Source organism: Cornus florida, unplaced genomic scaffold (assembly GCF_030987335.1).
Source record: "Cornus florida cultivar Cherokee Brave unplaced genomic scaffold, ASM3098733v1 CherokeeBrave_3.0.0_Hap2_Chr08, whole genome shotgun sequence".
Taxonomy (NCBI): domain Eukaryota; kingdom Viridiplantae; phylum Streptophyta; class Magnoliopsida; order Cornales; family Cornaceae; genus Cornus; species Cornus florida.
In genome coordinates this window covers 11490882-11509417 of record NW_026775578.1, presented here as the reverse complement: position 1 = coordinate 11509417, position 18536 = coordinate 11490882, and the positions used below count along the sequence as shown (strand labels likewise).

General features: G+C 33.8%; 3 protein-coding genes across 6 annotated transcripts; 2 read left to right on the top strand and 1 right to left on the bottom strand.

The window, feature by feature from the left end:
* The first annotated feature begins 3183 nt into the window (after positions 1–3183).
* On the top strand, positions 3184–11814 carry LOC132269358 (phosphomethylpyrimidine synthase, chloroplastic). Of its 4 annotated transcripts, XR_009469486.1 has the most exons (8): positions 3184–3286; positions 5246–5562; positions 5760–5887; positions 7642–8468; positions 9266–9947; positions 10419–10514; positions 10694–10907; positions 11558–11814. XR_009469486.1 is itself a non-coding variant. In XM_059770521.1 (6 exons), the coding sequence occupies exons 2-5, from the start codon at positions 5258–5260 to the stop codon at positions 9935–9937; spliced, it is 1932 nt and encodes a 643-aa protein (XP_059626504.1). In that variant the 5' UTR covers positions 3184–3286; positions 5246–5257; the 3' UTR covers positions 9938–9947; positions 10419–10627. The 4 variants fall into 4 exon arrangements, 1 of the variants encoding a protein (XP_059626504.1); XR_009469484.1 differs by lacking the exon at positions 10694–10907; XR_009469485.1 differs by lacking the exons at positions 3184–3286; positions 10694–10907 and adding an exon at positions 3389–3457.
* Positions 11815–13680: 1866 nt separating this feature from the next.
* Positions 13681–15204, top strand: LOC132269359 (josephin-like protein). Its single transcript, XM_059770523.1, has 2 exons — positions 13681–13931; positions 14317–15204. The coding sequence occupies exons 1-2, from the start codon at positions 13839–13841 to the stop codon at positions 14779–14781; spliced, it is 558 nt and encodes a 185-aa protein (XP_059626506.1). The 5' UTR covers positions 13681–13838; the 3' UTR covers positions 14782–15204.
* Positions 15205–17221: 2017 nt separating this feature from the next.
* LOC132269360 (uncharacterized) lies at positions 17222–17806 on the bottom strand. Its single transcript, XM_059770524.1, has one exon. The coding sequence runs from the start codon at positions 17663–17665 to the stop codon at positions 17378–17380; it is 288 nt and encodes a 95-aa protein (XP_059626507.1). The 5' UTR covers positions 17666–17806; the 3' UTR covers positions 17222–17377.
* Positions 17807–18536: the final 730 nt, after the last annotated feature.

The window sequence follows — 18536 nt, the reverse complement described above, 5'->3', positions numbered from 1 at the left end:
ATAATTTGCACAGAGAAAGAGATATAGAGGGAGAGAACGAGTATAACAAAGAGAGAGAATTTTTATTTCACGTTTTCATTTCATACATATGAAGCCTATTTATAGGCATATACTGAGTCTTCTCTTGTAAGCCAATAAAGCAATCTTACTCCATACACCAACAGGATAATCTTCATTGATGCCTTTGGAATTCGTGGACCCCACACATTGATAGATATATACATAACATAAATGAAAATTTTCACACTTAACATTTGTCTTATTTTAAACCATATTTAAATTGCATAAGACACTCTCAAGTGCTAAATGCCAGAGTGTAAAATTGTAAATGAATTTTTTCACACTTAACATTTGACTTATTTTAGACCATATTTAAATTGCATAATTAAATAATCTTAATTGAATAACTATTTAAATATTTTTAAAAAAATTTAAATTGAATTATCAAACACTATCAAATTTTTTTTAAAAATGCATATATATAATAAGTATGTCTTTCCTTTATCAAGTGGTGGTGGATAAACGGATTTTGTTCACATATTATTTATTTATTATTATTTTTTGTTCACATATCATTTTATTTATTTATTTTATTCCTATATTAATAAGTTTGTTAAAAGTAATGTTTGTGTCAAAAAGTAATGTTTTAAAAGCCCCATGCAAATAGGAAACAATAATTAATGCGTTTAAAAAACAAATATTATAGGAGCAACTGTGGAGTTAAACTACTCCTCCTTATTCAAATACTATAAGAAAAATTCCCCATTAGTCTTACTTTTTAGCTCTAAAAATAAATAAGTACTGTGAAATCACAAAAAAAAAAAAAAAAAAAAAAAAAAAAATCGTAATTAAAAAGTATTTTCAAATAAGTTCAGATTACGTGTGAATAATGAACAGTTTTTCAATATTGCCCTTTATTGTTAAGTTACAATAACATTTTTTTTTTAATACAAATTTTCTTTCTACTATCATTATTTTGTAATTAATTAATTTTATAAAAAAATTATTTATTACCAAAATAAATAATCCTAAAAAAATTAATAAAGTATTTCAAATACATTTTTTTAAAAAAATATTCACATGTTAAAATATGAAGAAGAAGTTCAAAAAGAATAGAAATAATTCATTTGTTATTCATAGATGTATTTAACGAAAAAAAAAAAAAATCATGGTATTTAGGCATACACTTTGTAATTATGACTTTATGCATCTAAAGCAATTAAATATATTGATGGAAATAAAGGCTTTACAGTGATATTTTTTTTTTCTTTTAATTTTGTCCTTTTATATTGATGGAAATAAAGGCTGAGGTAACCTTAATCTTAACAAATACATAAAGACATTTATTTACTGTAATATAATATCTGCCAAGAATGTTAAACATTAATTTCAATTTTACCAAATTGAGTGTGAACTATAATTAGTTCACATCAAATATATATTTTGACAAGACTTGGCCTCCAACCAAACTAACTAAATGCTGAAAATGTGAAATTCAACGTATGAATACTGGTAAATGTGATGATTATGGTAAAAATAAGGATAATATTTAGGTCTCACTAGTAAAGATTTATAACATACCCATCGCTTATGTAAATCAATAATAAATTGATATATGATTTTTAATTACCAAATCAAAGATGGTGGTCCCGGTAAGGGTGTTTAAAAAATCCGGTAAACCGAAAAACCGGACCAGACCGTACTGAATTGGGTTAGTTGTATAGCGGTTTGGTTCAATCTTGGGTCCAAAATTATGAAACTGCAATTTTTTGGTTTGGTCTTGGTTTAGGGTCATGTTGGACCGAACCAGCCCGGACCGAACTGTTACTATGTGATATATATATATATATATATCATATTCTAAACCTAAATCAAGTAAAGTTTTCACGTGCCCTATTTCTTTCTTTTGTTCTTTAAATTCCTTAAATTTCTTTTAAAAAAAAGTCAAATTTCCCTTTTGCAAATATATCTCAATTTTCTTTCTTTTCAAATATATCTCCATTTTCTTTCCTTTATTTATTTTTTAAATTTTTTTTTTTTTAAAACTTTGTCCCCTCTAAATTAAAATAAAATAAAAAGGAAATCAACTGAAACCGACAAACCGAACATAATCAAACCAGTTTTTCGCGGTTTGGTTTGGTTTGATTTGGTTCTACGGACATTATGGCTCGGTTTGATTTTAAAAATAGTGGAACCGTTATAAATGGTTTGGTCCCAAAATACTCCTAATTCACTCCAAACCGGACCGTGTGCACCCATTGGTAGATAGATATTCACTCACCAAATCAGAGATTTGATTACCATCTATGATTTGGTAATAAAAATAGGAGTATGTTGCAAATTCTCACTAGTGAAAACATTTGTATTGTCTAATAAGTAATAAGTAGTAGTGCTAAAACAAGTTGATTATTTTGTAAGAAAAAGGAAAAATACGTGTAAACCAAAATCAAAATCAAATATTCCCATTTTCAGTAGTCTAGACGCTGCGAAAAATTCGTTTATACTCACATGTTAAAATACAATGATATTTTTTCACTAAATACATTTATGTAACAAATGAATTATTTTCATTCTTTTGAATTTTTTACTTTATATTTTAATATGTGAATATTTACGAAAAATGTATTTGAAATGCTTTATTAAATTTTTTAGAATTATTTATTTTGGCAACAAATAATTTTTTATAAAAGTAATTAGTTACTAGAGAGAAAATTTGTATTTTAGTATAAAATAAAATAAAAAAGTAATGGTAACTTAGCAATAGAAGACAAAAAATATTGATTATTCACATAATCTGAATTTATTGTAAAATATTTTTAAAAAATATGACTTATTTGTCTTTGTGAAAGATTTCATTTATGTCAAGTAGGACTAATTAGAAAATTTTCTAACATTATATTGTGTTTGATTGATAGTATTACTCAATTAGCAAATAGCAAGGAAAAAAAAATTAGCATATAGCAGCAAACAGATATGACTCGGTGACAACGAGTTAACTCAATTACAGACGGTCCTGATCGATCTAGCTGATCAGACCTTTAAAAAAAGTCATGGTGCTTGGCGCGTGAGTTGGGTGATCTTATCACATCAATCGTTGTAAGTCAATAACTACTGTCTATTAACATTCCACAAATAACTCTCTCATATGATTGCCACGTGAACATTCGCTTTTTGGGTATTTTTTGAAGGATACGAAAGGTTCTCTCTATATAACGCTACTAAGCCCGTGAACGACGTGTTCAGTTAGTGCTCTCGTAGCGAGTGAAGAGATAAGACCAGACTAGAGGTTCGTGTTCTCTCTCTTCTACAATTCCGACTATGATTTATATATATATATATATATATATATATATCTATATATATGAATTCGAATAATCTAATACATAGTAGCTTAATCGCTATTCTCTGCCTGGACTTTCACTTCGTTACTTCTTGAATTGATCATTGTAACCCTAAGGTGTCTACTGAATCTGATTGATGTGAAATCGTGATCTGATTTTTGTTTCGTTTCATCATTTCTAGCATGTTTTTGTTCTTACCATTTACAAGCTAAATGTGTACATCTTAATGCTATAATAGCATTTAATTGGATTGTGATCTGCTTTTTATAGTTTCTTTCTGTTATTATTTCTGTGATTCTAAATTAGAGAGGTGTATATGTGCATTCGACAACCTAAAATTTCCAATTATCTGATATTTTTGCAGGTTTTGTGTGAATTTTAAAGATTTAAATCAATTTTTCGAAGTTCTACTTTTATTTATTTATTGAAAGACAAATAAATCTTAAAAAAATTCTTTAGGACCATAAGTCCTACTTTTGAGAATATATATTTTTTCATTTAAGTTATAAATCACGGAATCTTCCATTTATAAACTAACTAAATAGAAGTAGAATTTCTAATCATAAATTTATTCCTGAATTGATATATAATCTATTTTTTCGTATATTCCTTTAAGTTTTAGTTAGTTAATAATATTGCTTTGTGAGTTCAAATGATAATTAATCTTTTTAAAATTTATTCTAATACAAAAAATAATTATTCTATAAAAAAACATTTTATTTTTTTCGTTTTATTCAAATTTTATGTCGAATTTTGTAAGAGTATATATGAAAGCTTGAGTCTAAATTTTATATCTAATTTAGCAAAATTATATCTAATTTAGTAAGGGTATAAATGGAAGATTAAGTAAGTGGCTTAAAGACTTATATGGGAAAATATCTCAAGTTGGACTTAATGATCTTCCAATTTGAAAAGTAGGAGTTGGTGGTAATTTTCCCAATTTTCTTAGCATGTTTTATGTGAATGTAATACGGGTAGGATAGGGTATGTCGTAGTTCCTTGATCATGTCTGCTATGAGTTGTCTTTTTCACCAGCATATCCTGCCATGTTTTTTACTATATATCAGCTATCTAATATGGCGGCCTCGTGACCGGACTACCCTTTTTAGGCCATAGAAATCAACTTGTGCTAGATGACCACTATCTGATAGACTAGCCCTTTTTAGGTCATAGAAATTAATCTAGAAGAGAGAGATTGCAACTTGAGATTGCTACATGCACATGTACGCTTGCTAGTAATATTAGCGCTGTGTTCACGGTGTTAGGACCACTATCTAATAAGCTTAGCCACAAAAAACTGTTCATTGGGAACTAAGGAGCTCATACCAAGATGCCGTCATCGGACAAGCTTTTTTGTCAGATTTTTGGGTTCTTTTTTCTGATAGGGGGAGGGGAAATGTTTCAAATATATTTTCAAGAAGTTTGGCCGGTCAAAATTTTTTAAATTGGGTTGAGGAATTGTAAGATTTTGGAAGAGGCTTGTAAATAAATAAATAAAACTTTGACAATGCACTCACATCCCTAAACTGGTAAAATAAATATACAGGAGCAAATGGCCCTAAGAATTGATAACATAATAATGCGGAACCAAAGAGAGAGCATTGATGTGCACTTAAACTTGAAATATGTCATACTAAAGAATGGCTTTTAAATATATAATAAGCTTTTGTTTAAGATCTTTGATGATTCACAAGAATACTAGGAGCCTAATATAATTGTATTACTTGATTTGTTAGTTCAAAATTTAATTGTTCTATGAGGTTTCTTATTCCTATCATTTTGCGAAGAGACAGTCCCTTATGTTCATATTCTTTTGAATTTCTATTAGTTTTGTTGGCTATCCATGTCAATTAATTGTTTATTAATAGATTTTGACCTTGTCATTGTGCTATTCTTTTTTTCAGTTCATTCCAAACATGGCATCAGTGAACACTACTTTGACATCAATTGTATGCAAGAATGGCAACCATTCTGCTGCCTCAAAATTGCCAAATACCACCTTCTTGCCTGGGTTTGATGTGGTTCGGAATGTTGCTAGTATGAGGAAGGACATATGTCTCACTTCCTCTTTAGGCCCTAGAGCCACATTAACCTTTGAACCCTCAACAACCAATTCAGAGAAAACTAAACAAAGGAAACACACAGTCGATCCTGCTGCCCCTGATTTTCTCCCACTTCCATCCTTTGAACAGTGTTTCCCAAAGAGCTCAAAAGAGTACAGGTGTGTATTTGCTTCTATTACTTTACATATTTTTTTTGTTCCCATCTCTAGATATGTAAATTGGTGATATTTTTCATGGTTAGATTTGCAAAAAAAGGTTATGCCCATGCTTGTGTGCATGTACTCACATGTTTATGCAACGCATGCTCTTAGATACATCAGTTTGCATAGGTTTGATGCATGGATCTGCCTTACAGGGATGTTATTCATGAAGAATCTGGCCATGTGCTCAAAGTTCCATTTAGAAGGGTACACCTAGTTGGGGATGAACCGCATTTTGACACCTACGACACTAGTGGCCCCCAAAACATTAGCCCAAGCATTGGTATGCACAAAAGTGTTGCTTTTACATAATTTTTCATCTCTAAGAGTTTTTATTCTCTTGGCTACTTGATTTTGTACTGCTTTAGTATGATGATTTATGTTTGATGTCTTGCATATTTATACTTTAGTATGTGCAGTATGTGCATGATCACTACTATAACAAGTTTACTTCTTTCCTCTTATATATTTTATTTTTGGATAAATTACAATGACACCGCATGAGGTTTGCTATAATGACAATCGTAATCAAGTTAGGCCTTTTTTGAACACTGACGCTTCTCAGGTTTGGTAAAGTGCTCAACCCCACCTCTACGACAACAATACCATAGTGTTTTGAACATGCAGATCAATACCAAACCCAATTTTCACCTTGGAACCGTGAACTTGTTTGCCCAAACTCAAGCTCCGAATGCCAACATAGGCATCCTTAAGGACAAAAAGGTATGTAATTGAGAGAGAAACTTACGGGAAGAGAGTGAATTACACCTCGACCAAGATGACAGTCATCACCGCTGATTTGGTCGTTGCCAACATACAGTGGTGGTGGTCATCATCATCAGTAAGATTTGCAGAGGGTTTGTCATGATCTATGTTACATGGACTCGGATACATGTATCGGACACGGGTATGTATCGATGTGTCCGTATGTCGGACATGACAAATCTCCAAACAGGACACACGGACATTGCTAAATATTCATTTTTTAATTATTTTATTTTATTTTTTAGAGTAAAGTAATGTTTTATCTAATATAGTGTTCAATAGAAGCATTTAACTCATTTTAAAGTAATAATATAATTGAATGATTGGATATGCTTTTTAAGTACATGTCCAGCCAAAAATGCCGAACACATATCCCATACCCATGTCTGTCCGACAACGGTGTTTCACTACTTTTGAAGAGTCCATGTAACATAGGTCATGATCCAAGGGTTAGGTAGCAAGAGAATCTGCATGCCTTTCTGTTCTCTACAGTGGTGCTTCAGGCCGCTAAGTGACTCCTCTCCACTGTCGGCAACTTCAATTCCCAGATCACCTTTTATATATATACATACACACAAACATGTATATTGATTTTTGCAAAGTACTGTTAGAGAGGGATTATGGTGAGGTGTCAATGTTAATAGTTGATTTTTTTAAAAGAATGGCAGTTTGGTCATTTCATGGTTCTAATATTCTTTTATCAAATATGAATAAAGTATTAAAGGGCAATGTAGACATTTCAACATCTTTTAGGCCCTGTTTGGATTCAAAAATTGACAAGGGGGTGTCATTGTTAAAAAAAATGCCCAACTTGTATATGGCTGTTATTACGGCAAACCTCAGGGGATGTCACTGTAATTTACCCTTTATTTTTATATTATTGATATATTACGGATCTCAATTATGAGCCTAAATTTTCCCTTAATATCCTATGATATTCCACATTTCTACTTCATAATTATTGATTTGTGTATATTGAATGAATTGACTTCCTTTCTCTCTTTCATAGTTTCGAACTATTTCTGAGCCTCTCCATGATCAAATGGTAACTCTTATCCTTAAAAAAAAGAAAAAAAGAAAAAAAAAAAGTCATATATATATATATATATATATATATATATTTTTTTTTTCTTTCTTTCAAAGTTTTATTTATTTTTATGGACATTTTTTTTTTTTTACATTGAAGGACAATAAGTTAGATACATCATAAAGTAGTTTGTAATAATTGTATGATATCCTTCTTAAGAGTCCTGTATGGCTTATTCTCGACAGGACTCCCTAAATTGCGCAAGGACTGGATTGACAGGCGGGAGAAGTTAGGTGGACCAAGATACACTCAAATGTTCTATGCTAAGCAGGGGATTATAACTGAGGAAATGGTGTTCTGTGCTGCTCGTGAGAAGCTTGACCCAGAGTTTGTGAGATCAGAGGTTGCCCGTGGGCGGGCAATCATCCCTTCCAACAAGAAGCACCTAGAGTTGGAGCCAATGATAGTTGGAAGAAACTTTTTGGTGAAAGTTAATGCAAATATTGGAAATTCTGCTGTTGTGAGCTCCATCGAGGAAGAAGTTCAAAAGCTTCAGTGGGCAACAATGTGGGGTGCTGACACCATTATGGATCTCTCGACAGGTCGCCACATCCATGAAACCCGTGAGTGGATCCTACGTAACTCTTCTGTACCTGTGGGGACTGTGCCCATCTATCAAGCACTTGAAAAGGTAAATGGAATTGCAGAGAATCTGAACTGGGAAGTCTTCAGAGAGACCCTGATTGAACAAGCTGAGCAGGGTGTCGATTACTTCACAATCCATGCTGGAGTTCTGCTTAGATACATCCCATTAACAGCAAAGCGTATGACTGGAATTGTTTCTCGTGGGGGTTCAATTCATGCAAAATGGTGCTTAACTTATCACAAAGAGAACTTTGCTTATGAGCACTGGGATGACATACTAGACATCTGTAATCAATACGATGTAGCACTGTCAATAGGTGATGGGTTGAGACCTGGGTCAATATATGATGCCAATGATTCTGCTCAGTTTGCGGAGCTATTAACTCAAGGGGAACTGACGCGTAGAGCTTGGGAAAAGGATGTACAGGTAATGACATAACGGAATATGTTAGGCCATGTAAATATATAATATTTGCAGGAAATCGGTCTGTAGTCTCCTCTTTGATAAAAATGGGGGAAGGACTATGTATACGGCAAGTCATAGATTTTTTTGGCTAATATTAAATTAAAAAATTATCACTTTCCAATCCTAAAAAATGGTCACTCTCTCATTCTTCTTCTGCATTATATATATATATATATATATATATATATATATATATATATATATATATATATAAAATTTTCAACTTAATCTTTATGCTGAAAAGGCATTGAACATATAATTTGACCATATCAAGCCATTAATCTTTTTTGGAAAATCTAAATTTATAAAGCAGGAGTGTCTATAGAGTTCAAGCCTTGTTTTTTACTGTTTTCTTTCTGATTTTTCAAAAGAGCATTATATAAGAAGTAGGGCATCAATCATTGCTCTGTAATGATATGATTGTTAACCTATATGCACAGTAACTTTATTAACTTCTGATCCAGTTGCATACATATTTGGGCAATACCTTAGGATGTTTTCCCCCTCCCATGGTAAGTAGGATGTTTATACTTTATAATATGGTAGATTACTCTTTCCTTTGTCAAATTGAATATTATGGATATTATATTTCACTATAGGGAATATAAAACTTTTGTTCCATTGGGCCTTTTAACATCATTGTTGCATTGCTTGTTGCACCTTTTCTGTGTCACTTTCCTTGCTTAAAATTTCACTTTGACCTAGCTAGCATTTGAATTACCATTTTGATATGCAATATGCTGTTTATGCCTTTTCAGGTGATGAACGAAGGACCTGGACATATACCTATGCATAAGATTCCTGAAAACATGGAAAAACAGCTGGAGTGGTGTAATGAAGCGCCTTTCTACACTCTTGGACCTTTAACAACTGATATTGCTCCTGGATATGATCATATCACGTCAGCCATTGGTGCTGCCAATATTGGGGCCCTTGGTACTGCGCTTCTCTGTTATGTAACGCCAAAAGAACACCTTGGTTTGCCTAATCGAGATGATGTGAAAGCTGGGGTTATTGCATATAAGATAGCTGCTCATGCAGCTGACTTGGCGAAAGGTCACCCACATGCTCAAGCCTGGGATGATGCGCTAAGCAAGGCAAGATTTGAGTTCCGATGGATGGACCAATTTGCTCTAGCGTTGGACCCCATGACTGCAATGTCCTTCCATGACGAAACCTTGCCAGCAGATGGTGCCAAAGTGGCACACTTTTGCTCTATGTGTGGGCCTAAGTTCTGTTCTATGAAGATAACAGAAGATGTGCGGAAGTATGCTGAGGAGCATGGTTATGGTAGTGCTGAGGAAGCTGTGCAGCATGGGATGGATGCTATGAGTGCTGAATTTCTGGCTGCAAAGAAAACTGTCAGTGGGGAACAACATGGCGAGATTGGTGGAGAAATCTACTTGCCAGCAAATCAAATAAATCCTTGAAGAGTTAAAGGTCAGTATTAGTTGATTTCATGTTAATGGAATGCCAGCATCATGACTTCCATGACATATGTGTCTAAGAAACAAATTCACTCAACTACTTTGGTGTCATATCTATAATAAGAGAGAAGGAAAGAGGGACGGGGTTTTTTATACTTGAAAAGTTAAAAGGAGTGGCGTACCTAAATTCTTTACATTATTGGGAATGAAGCTGGAAATGTGAAAATTTGGTGAAGAACTTTTTTTTTTTTTTTTGGAAAGGTTACCTAAAGAAAACCTTATTTTCTTTTCATAAATCCTTTGGTATATAAATGTTGAACTAGAAGCCCCAGCAGCCAGAATTATCTGACATGGTAAATCGTAATGCATTTTGTTGTCTCTGTCCAGCTATAGGCATCTAGGTCTCTTAATTTTTACATTTATCACCTTGTCTTGATTTTCTTACATCTATCCAATTGGGTTATCTTATAGGACTTTTTTGCAGGATATGTGGATATGGAGAATGAGTTTGGAATTTCTTGGACTGTTGGCACATCATTAGTCAGTCAAGAATGGAGTTCTGCAATCTTCATTTTGTTTTGTAAGTACCGAATTTTAGCTTATTTAATAGCTCGAGACTAATATGTCTTTAATCTGCTCGTTTTGGAGCACCTTTGTAATAATAATAATAATAAATTCGGCATGTTCTGTCCAGTTGATGTTTGTTTTGCTCTCCCATTGACATAAGAAATGCACCGGGGGTGTCCGTATCTGCTTCAGCACTAGCTGTATGGCTAGGGTGCGGGCAGGTCAGGCTGAGAAAGTCCCTTTGAACCTGAACAGGATAATGCCTGCGTAGGGAGTGTGCAGTTTCTTTCCCATTGTTTTTTGTGCTTTCACAGGGAGGGAGCTTCCATCTATGGTTTGGGTTAGCTGATCCATGTGCGGGCTGGTTCAGCATAATGGTCAGGCTTATAACTGATATGGCCAGGAAGTACTGAAGCTGACAATTTTTCTTTTTCTTTTCTTTCATGCTTTCATCATAATTTATTCTTGGCTGGTCAGAATTTATTGAAATCTCTAGCGAGATGAAACCTAATTTTCTTATACTACCATGCCAGGGGGAGCCTTATCATGCATTATTTTTGGCTAGTGAAAATTTATTGAAAAAATACACCTAATTTTCTTTCACTACCATGCCAGTGGAGCCTTGTCATAGAATGAAATTTACAACACCCCAAACTCGATTTTTTAAATCTTAAAAAATAACCTGCAATGTGGTTAAAATTCTATTGTACAAATTTGTCGTCTTATCTCATTTTCCATCCACAAATAGAATGTGGTAGGAGAAGTTTCATTCTTTGCGCTAAACTGGGCCAGACAAAATTGTCAAATACTTGGTAGTTGAGATTGCAGAAAGTTCCTTAAGCCTGCTTACTTTCATGTTCTCCATCCGATTCTTTGCACTAATGGGGAGTGACTGTATATTTGAGATTCGTTTTTTAGAAGTTCTTCCTTTTATTATTCTTGGACACTCAAAAGGTGGGAAAACTTGCTGTATATTTATCACTTCTAACCTTGATATTTCATTTGATGTTGTTTCTAAAGAATTCTTTCTTCTATTTTTTGTGTCTTGGTGGACAGGGAAAAGAGGGCTCTCTTGTTAGTAGTTATATTCAGAAGTGGAAAATACTGGCCTAGTTAAACCTTTTATTCAGAAGATGCGGAACTTCATGCTTGCTTTTTCATCATGTATGTGACCGATGGTATGCTTGTTTATCCATTTTCAGAACTTTGGGGCTTCCTGTCTAATAAGCGCCCGAATGTTATTTGTTCTGAACACATGGTTTGTTTAAAATTCTCTTCAATAATTTCCATTCATAATTTTAGAATTTTCGTAATTCTGAGTCACCAACTCTAAAGTTAATATTTGAGGTTCTAACCTTGATCCCAATCCATAAATTATTGTATGAATGTGGCAGGAGAACTTTTCATCGGCACCCGAACTCGTGCCATGGGTAAATCAGAGAGCTTACCTGAGTAGTCAGCTCTCAAGACTATAGAAGATTGAGAAATTATAGATGACAGAATATATAGCAACGTGTACTCTCTCACTTAAACCTTGTTTGCTGTGAAATCTATCCCTATTCCATTCTCTGGTAGACATTAATGTATTAGAAGTTCTTTCTCTTCCTGATCGCCATGGTCAATATCACAGGGTGCAAATTACACAAAGACCAACACTCGAACTCATACGACCATAGAAACTATAGTGTCAATTGCCCACTTTTTTTTAGCATTCATAAAATATATTCCCATTGTACTTTTTTGTGGTTTAGCAAATAATCACTGCGGGATCATTGGCTTGGCGCAGGTTGTATAACATCTCCAGATAGGAGTGAGGATTTGAGCCTCTTAGGGTGTGAATATTTATGTGGCCAAAATAATAATAATTTTAGTGAGTTAATGTCCTTTTATGATATGTTCTACGTTTTAATATGGCCCAAACTAATAATATACTTATACCAGGTTACTGTAGAGGAGGCATCGCGTATATAAGTTCCATGTTTTTTGAAACCCTTGCATTTATGCCTCTCGTTTCTCTCTCTTCTAGCGCTAGCTCTGTATCTTTTAAGGGCATCAACTTTAGGAGAATGTGCATAGCGGAAGCGGAATTATGTTCTCATCCATAGAAAATGTGGAGCGACGAAGAGTACCAATATAATCATCTTCCTATGTGCATATCAATACATGTATTATGCATAAATAAATAAATAAACTGAAACCATTTCTATCTTGCAAGATGCTAAAATGCAAACTGACAATTTCAGGAAGATGGCATTATTTGAAAGTTACTACTTAAAAACAAGATTTATGAGCTCAGTAATTTTTTAAGAGCAATAAAAAGTTATATAAATTATTGAATGATTCTTTTCAATTTTGTAGTCAAACGTGAATAATTCATAGTGAAGTATACTAAATATACCACTTCTGCAATTCACAAATATATGTTTGATTATAACTCTATTAATAACATTAGCACCTACTAATTAAGTGTAATAATAGTCCAGTGATACCTCTTCCACTGTTAAAATTAGAGGTTAAGATCTTGTGGTCTAAATCCCCAATTCATAGTGAAGTATACTAAATATACCACTTCTGCAATTCACAAATATATGTTTGATTATAACTCTTTATTAATAACATTAGCACCTAATAATTAAGTGTAATAATAGTCCAGTGATACCTCTTCCACGGTTAAAATTAGAGGTTAAGATCTTGGGGTTTAAATCCCTAGAACATACAAATATGTTATATGTGAGTGTTGGTCAACGAGAGAAAAATATTAAGAGTGAAATTAAGTCATAGAAAGTGCGTGAAGATATGGGAGTTCAATTTAAACTCTTTGTTATTTTTTAATACTTATATAATTAAAAAAAAAATCAGAATATCATAAATTCATAAGTAAATTAAAATGAAAATAGAGGATATATGGATTAATTGCGATTATTTGATTGTCCTCAAACCAACGACATAAATTTCACGGGATTCATCTCACCTGACATCAAACCAACGACATAAATTTCACGGGATTCATCTCACCTGACAACTATGGATGTATAGGACAGGAGTGAAGGGGTTGTATTTGAAAGTGAAACCAAGATGAGGTACTTAATCGCAATTTAATAAATTTAAGAGGAGGTTCTTGTAATTATGAGAAAAGACAGGGTTATGATAACGAAATATTACGCTGCTCGGTCACCGACTCACCACGCCCCTGGTTTTCAACGCATCCCTTGCTTACTTGTCGCGATCTCTCTATATATACACAGTATATATATATATATATAGATATTATCAAAAAAATTTGTTTTCGCTTTCAAGAATTGTTATAATAAAGGGGAAGTAAGTGGAGTTACTGAAGATGGAAGAGGAAGAGAAAGAGAAGACGCAGATATATCACGAGAGGCAAAAATTGCAATTCTGCCTCTTGCACTCACTCAACAATCTTTTCCAGGTACCTATTGCTTCCCTTTACACACACATATATGTATCTTTTACTTTTGTTTTGAAATCTTTTGTTTCATAAATTAATCGATCTCAAAACCCTTTTTTTTTTTTTAATGAGTATCTCAAATTCCCTTAATTGCTGGTTTTTTTTTTTTGGAAAAAGAGTGAAAAGTTTATTTTTAACATATTGAATATTTAGGTCTTCCTGAAATTTATACTATAAAACACAAACGGTTACCTAGTTGTATCTCTTAATTTTTATTTCGTTTTCTGGTATTGATTTATACTATTTATGGACTTTCTTCAAGTGAATTATGTTTCTTTTAATTCCTTTTTATTTCTGTTTTGAGAATTTTCTATAAATTTGTAGTAAGAAGTTCTTTGTAATTTAGGAAAAGGACGCATTCACTCGTGAATTTTTGAATGCCACTGCTGAAAGACTCGTTCTCGATGATCCAAACAATGCAACCTGGACACCTTTATCTGTTATCTTCAAGCCTCATCATAATGCACTTACAGGGAACTATGATATAAATGTTCTAATTGCAGCACTTGAAGGAAAAGGTAAAAGGGTAGTATGGCATGATCGGCGTAATGGAGGTTCGGGCATTGATCTTGATGGGTCTGATGATAAACTAATGGGTATTGTGCTGAACATTCGAGTGAGAAAGTATGGTGGGATGTGGAGAAGTAGGCATTGGGTTGCTTTGAGAAGGATCGATGGGGTTTGGTATAATTTGGATAGTGATTTTACTGGTCCTTATGCTTTTAAAGATACAGAAGAAGTTAGGGAGTTCTTGGACTACATCATTTCGGGTGGCGCAGAGGTTTTGCTTGTCATGAATGATGAACAGTGAGGTTTCTTTTTTGGGTTGTGGCTGCCTTAGGACTTCTAGATACGCATATTTCCAAGCTAGCAACTGTATCATACCAGTTTGAGAAGCAGCTTCATTACAGAATTTAGTTTCTTTTGAATGTTCTCTTTTCAAGGTGAATGATGGCGTTCTCTTGGCAAACTAAAAGCGTTGAATTGGCAATGTAAATTAGGAAGACAGGAAAAGTGCTAGTTGTATACATATTTTTGGTTGGTGATAATGGATGCTGATTTTGAGCTGTCAGTCTGACCTTATTACAGTTTACTGTGAGTAAAATTCATTAAAAAAATTAGATGAAATCTCTCATGAATATGAATTTGACTTGTATCTGAATTGCATGGTCTTGTATTTTGTTGAGTGCTTTTAGCTCATAAGAATTTATTTTCTTTTCTTCTTTCTTTTGAAGTGCAATGATCTAAATCCTAAATTCAAGACTTTCATTCTTTGTACCTTTTTCTCGTTAAAATTCAATTAGATAGATCCATGCACTAGAATGAGCTTATGATCCAATTGTTACATGTAAAATGTACAGTATCACAGGTCAGAATCACTGTATTGTCAAATGCTTGGTAATGAGCTCAATTTTATATACGAAGTCTTTGAAGTTGTGACCCCTCCTTGTACATTACCAAGTGCAGGAAACCTTAAGATATGCTCTCCCCTTGTGCACTGTTGATGTTGCCTTATTGTGCATTTCTGGCCTACCTGTTTCTCTGTAGTAAATTTCTGTAGATTTTGTTGTAGATATCTAGGCTCTATAGCGCTTAAAGGGTCGTATAACCTTGCTGTTGTGCTTTCATCTTCTCTCAGTATCTCTTTTCTTTAAAGAAGTTGAATTGAGGGCATGTTCTTTGTAGTTCATTCAGAAAGATGTGTTTAGTGTTCAGATTAAAAGCATACATTGTGAAACATTATGCAACCTTCTTTTGGAGGGTTTGGCACTGATTTATGTAAAAATATTAAGCAACGCCATATTCTCGCCCTTTTTCCTTATGTAGGGGTTCCTCTCTAGCTTATGATGCTGCAAGGACATCTATTTATCATATAGGGTGGCCAGTGGTCATGATGGGGAAACGATTTCTAAAACCGAGCAAAGCAGTGTTAGTACTTAGTAATTATGGACAAAGGGGATAAACAGATTTTGCTTTCCTTCAGGTGATTTTGTGTGAACAAAGAAAATTTTCCTTTCTGATCCTTGAGCGTCCTTCTGCCGAGCATATGATTTCTTGAAGTAGGTTCAGAGGGTAGAATTCTTCCTATTCAGGAGGGTATTTGAATTCCTGGCATGCCCAATATAAAAGTTGTTTTTTTATTTTTTTCTTTCTTTTTTCTGTTTGTCCGATATCTGTTTATCAGGTTATATTTAAGTATTGCTTCTTTTGCGAAGCATTCAACTGAAAGAGAGTGCTGAAATTTTCACAGTTTGAGTAGTGCTTATCAGGTAACTAAACCAACATGACTCCTAAGATGTTTGAGCTCTCAATCACCTGCTTCCTCCACCCTTGGAAGCAGAGTTGAAATGCAGAAAAGGCAACAAGTCATTGTTACATAAAAAATCTTCAAGACGGATTACCTCTGCAGCTAGTTCATTTTTCGGTTCTCAGTTGATAGAAAATCTTGGCCCTTGGCCAGTATTGAAGATCACGGTATAATTCTTTGCAAGTGAATCAGCTCCAGTTTCCTTTGTAAAGTATTTGGCAAACTAAGCAGCTGCGTGTGGTACATAATGCTTTCAGATGAGTTTATTCTTTTTTTTTATTGGATGTGTCTCCTTATTCTTCTTTTTTCCTGTGGTTAGCTTTGGTTTCTGTCTACCTGAAAAATGATGATTATAGTTAAAGAGAAAAAGGAACAACCTAGATTTAGGCAATGTGAAATGCAGTTGTTAATTGCCCATTTTGGAGAGAGATTGTTACCCTTGAGACATTGTCAGTGCCAAAATCATCTTGAGCTGATATACATCAGATCACATATCTTCTGAAAATCTTATTTTATTAATTTTGTATAGTTATATGTCTTAGTCTCATCATCAAGGTTACAGTTCTGGTATTCTCTTTGTATTCTACGTTTCCTGAATCTGAATTTTGTGTGATAAAATTAGATAGACTCCACACTATTTTGTTAGTTTCTGTTTGGAATTTTAATGTGAACTTTAACCATCTTGAATGTATAGATTCATTTAAAGAAAAATTTTAGTAGTTCCACCATATTTCAAAATTTTAACCTGAACTTCACTGACAAAAATTCATGATTTTGATCATTCGAGTTGGCTATTTGTCTCTTAAATGGATTTTTATTCAGTTGGATGATTTTTTTTCTTGTTTATACTTTTGCTTAGTGAATTGTGATACTCATTACCAAATGTTCATATGCTGAAATGAAACTGCATTTGTTCTAGTAATACTGCTGTAAAAGTAGAACATATCAACTAACCAAATATTTGAAGGTAATAGATTACTTTGCAGCAGATTCGAAATGTATGAAGAATGGTTAGATATAATGCAGTGTGGAGAAGAGTGTGTAAATTGCAGAGAAGGAAACACAATACAAACTGTATTTGACAGAGAGAGTAGACTGATCATTTCTTGGCGAAGAGGCCTCCGAAACCACCGAACCCGCCTCCGTTCTTCTTGGGCTGTGGAACCGCCACGGAATTCTTCCGGCCGGTGGTGCCGCCACTCTTGTCCTCCACCTTCTTGAGGATTGGGTCAGTCTCCAGCAGCTGGTCTTCCTTCTGTAAGCCCCCAATGATCCAGTCCCAGAGCCCTTTCTCCTCACTGCTTCCTACGGAGCTCTTTGCCGCGGACGCCGCAAACACTCTTCTGGGGGTGGCTGCCGGAGAGAATAACACGTTCAGAGAAGCCATCTCTGCTCAGCTCACCTCAATGATCAGTCAAAAGGTGTGGTGGAGGGAATGGAGAAGAGAAGCAATGTGGGTCAGATAAATATACCGGTTTTGGGGGGCCTATTGGGTGAATATGAGCCTTTGGATGGAGGTGAAGGTTGTGATACAGAATTACATGAGATGGCTTTACCGCGAGTTCTCCATAAGCGTCTTATCCTCATCACTCATTTTTTTTATTTCTATTTTTCTTCTCATATAACGACAATATAAACTCTTGGCATGGGAAGAACTGACACGTGGCAGATTTTGTGCCAGACTAAACAAAAAGGAAATTAATTCTGGACCTAAATTCTCCGGTACATTTTGGGGTCGACTCTACAACCATTAGGCACGCTTTAAGTCGACAATGCAAGGGTATAACAAAGATGCAAGTTTGAAGAGTACTAGTGTGAACCGGATGGGATGCTGATTTTTTATTACATTTGAAAAAATTGTTATTAAAATACTATGTTTAATCAACGGGATTGAAGGAAATTATTATTTGAAAAAAATTATGTATATATATATACACACACACAAACACATGTAAACCATTTGATTCACATTCGACATTCTTTCTAATCAAAACCAGTTACCATGGGGAACAAGAGCAAATGAAGCCTGTAGGACAGATTTTAATATTTTTTTAATTAAGTTTATTTATTTCACTTATCAAAAAAAAAAAAAAAAAAGTTTATTTATTTATTTTTATTTTATACTTTTAAGAGAGTTTTTAGTTTTAGATAATTTTCTTATATTTTTAATTTTCTTAAGCAATTACTTTCTTTTTTGCTACTAATTTTCTTATATATGTAGTCAAAAAACCGTCCTTCCATACGTCAAATTCACGATT

Excerpts from the sequence above, each read along its gene's own strand:
- LOC132269358 (XM_059770521.1), top strand. The coding sequence starts at position 5,258 with ATGGCATCAGTGAACACTACTTTGACATCAATTGTATGCAAGAATGGC. Across the intron at positions 5,563-5,759 it reads AAGAGCTCAAAAGAGTACAG|GGATGTTATTCATGAAGAAT; the intron begins GTGTGTATTTGC and ends TCTGCCTTACAG. Across the intron at positions 5,888-7,641 it reads AAACATTAGCCCAAGCATTG|GACTCCCTAAATTGCGCAAG; the intron begins GTATGCACAAAA and ends TATTCTCGACAG.
- LOC132269359 (XM_059770523.1), top strand. The coding sequence starts at position 13,839 with ATGGAAGAGGAAGAGAAAGAGAAGACGCAGATATATCACGAGAGGCAA. Across the intron at positions 13,932-14,316 it reads CACTCAACAATCTTTTCCAG|GAAAAGGACGCATTCACTCG; the intron begins GTACCTATTGCT and ends TTTGTAATTTAG.
- LOC132269360 (XM_059770524.1), bottom strand. The coding sequence starts at position 17,665 with ATGGCTTCTCTGAACGTGTTATTCTCTCCGGCAGCCACCCCCAGAAGA.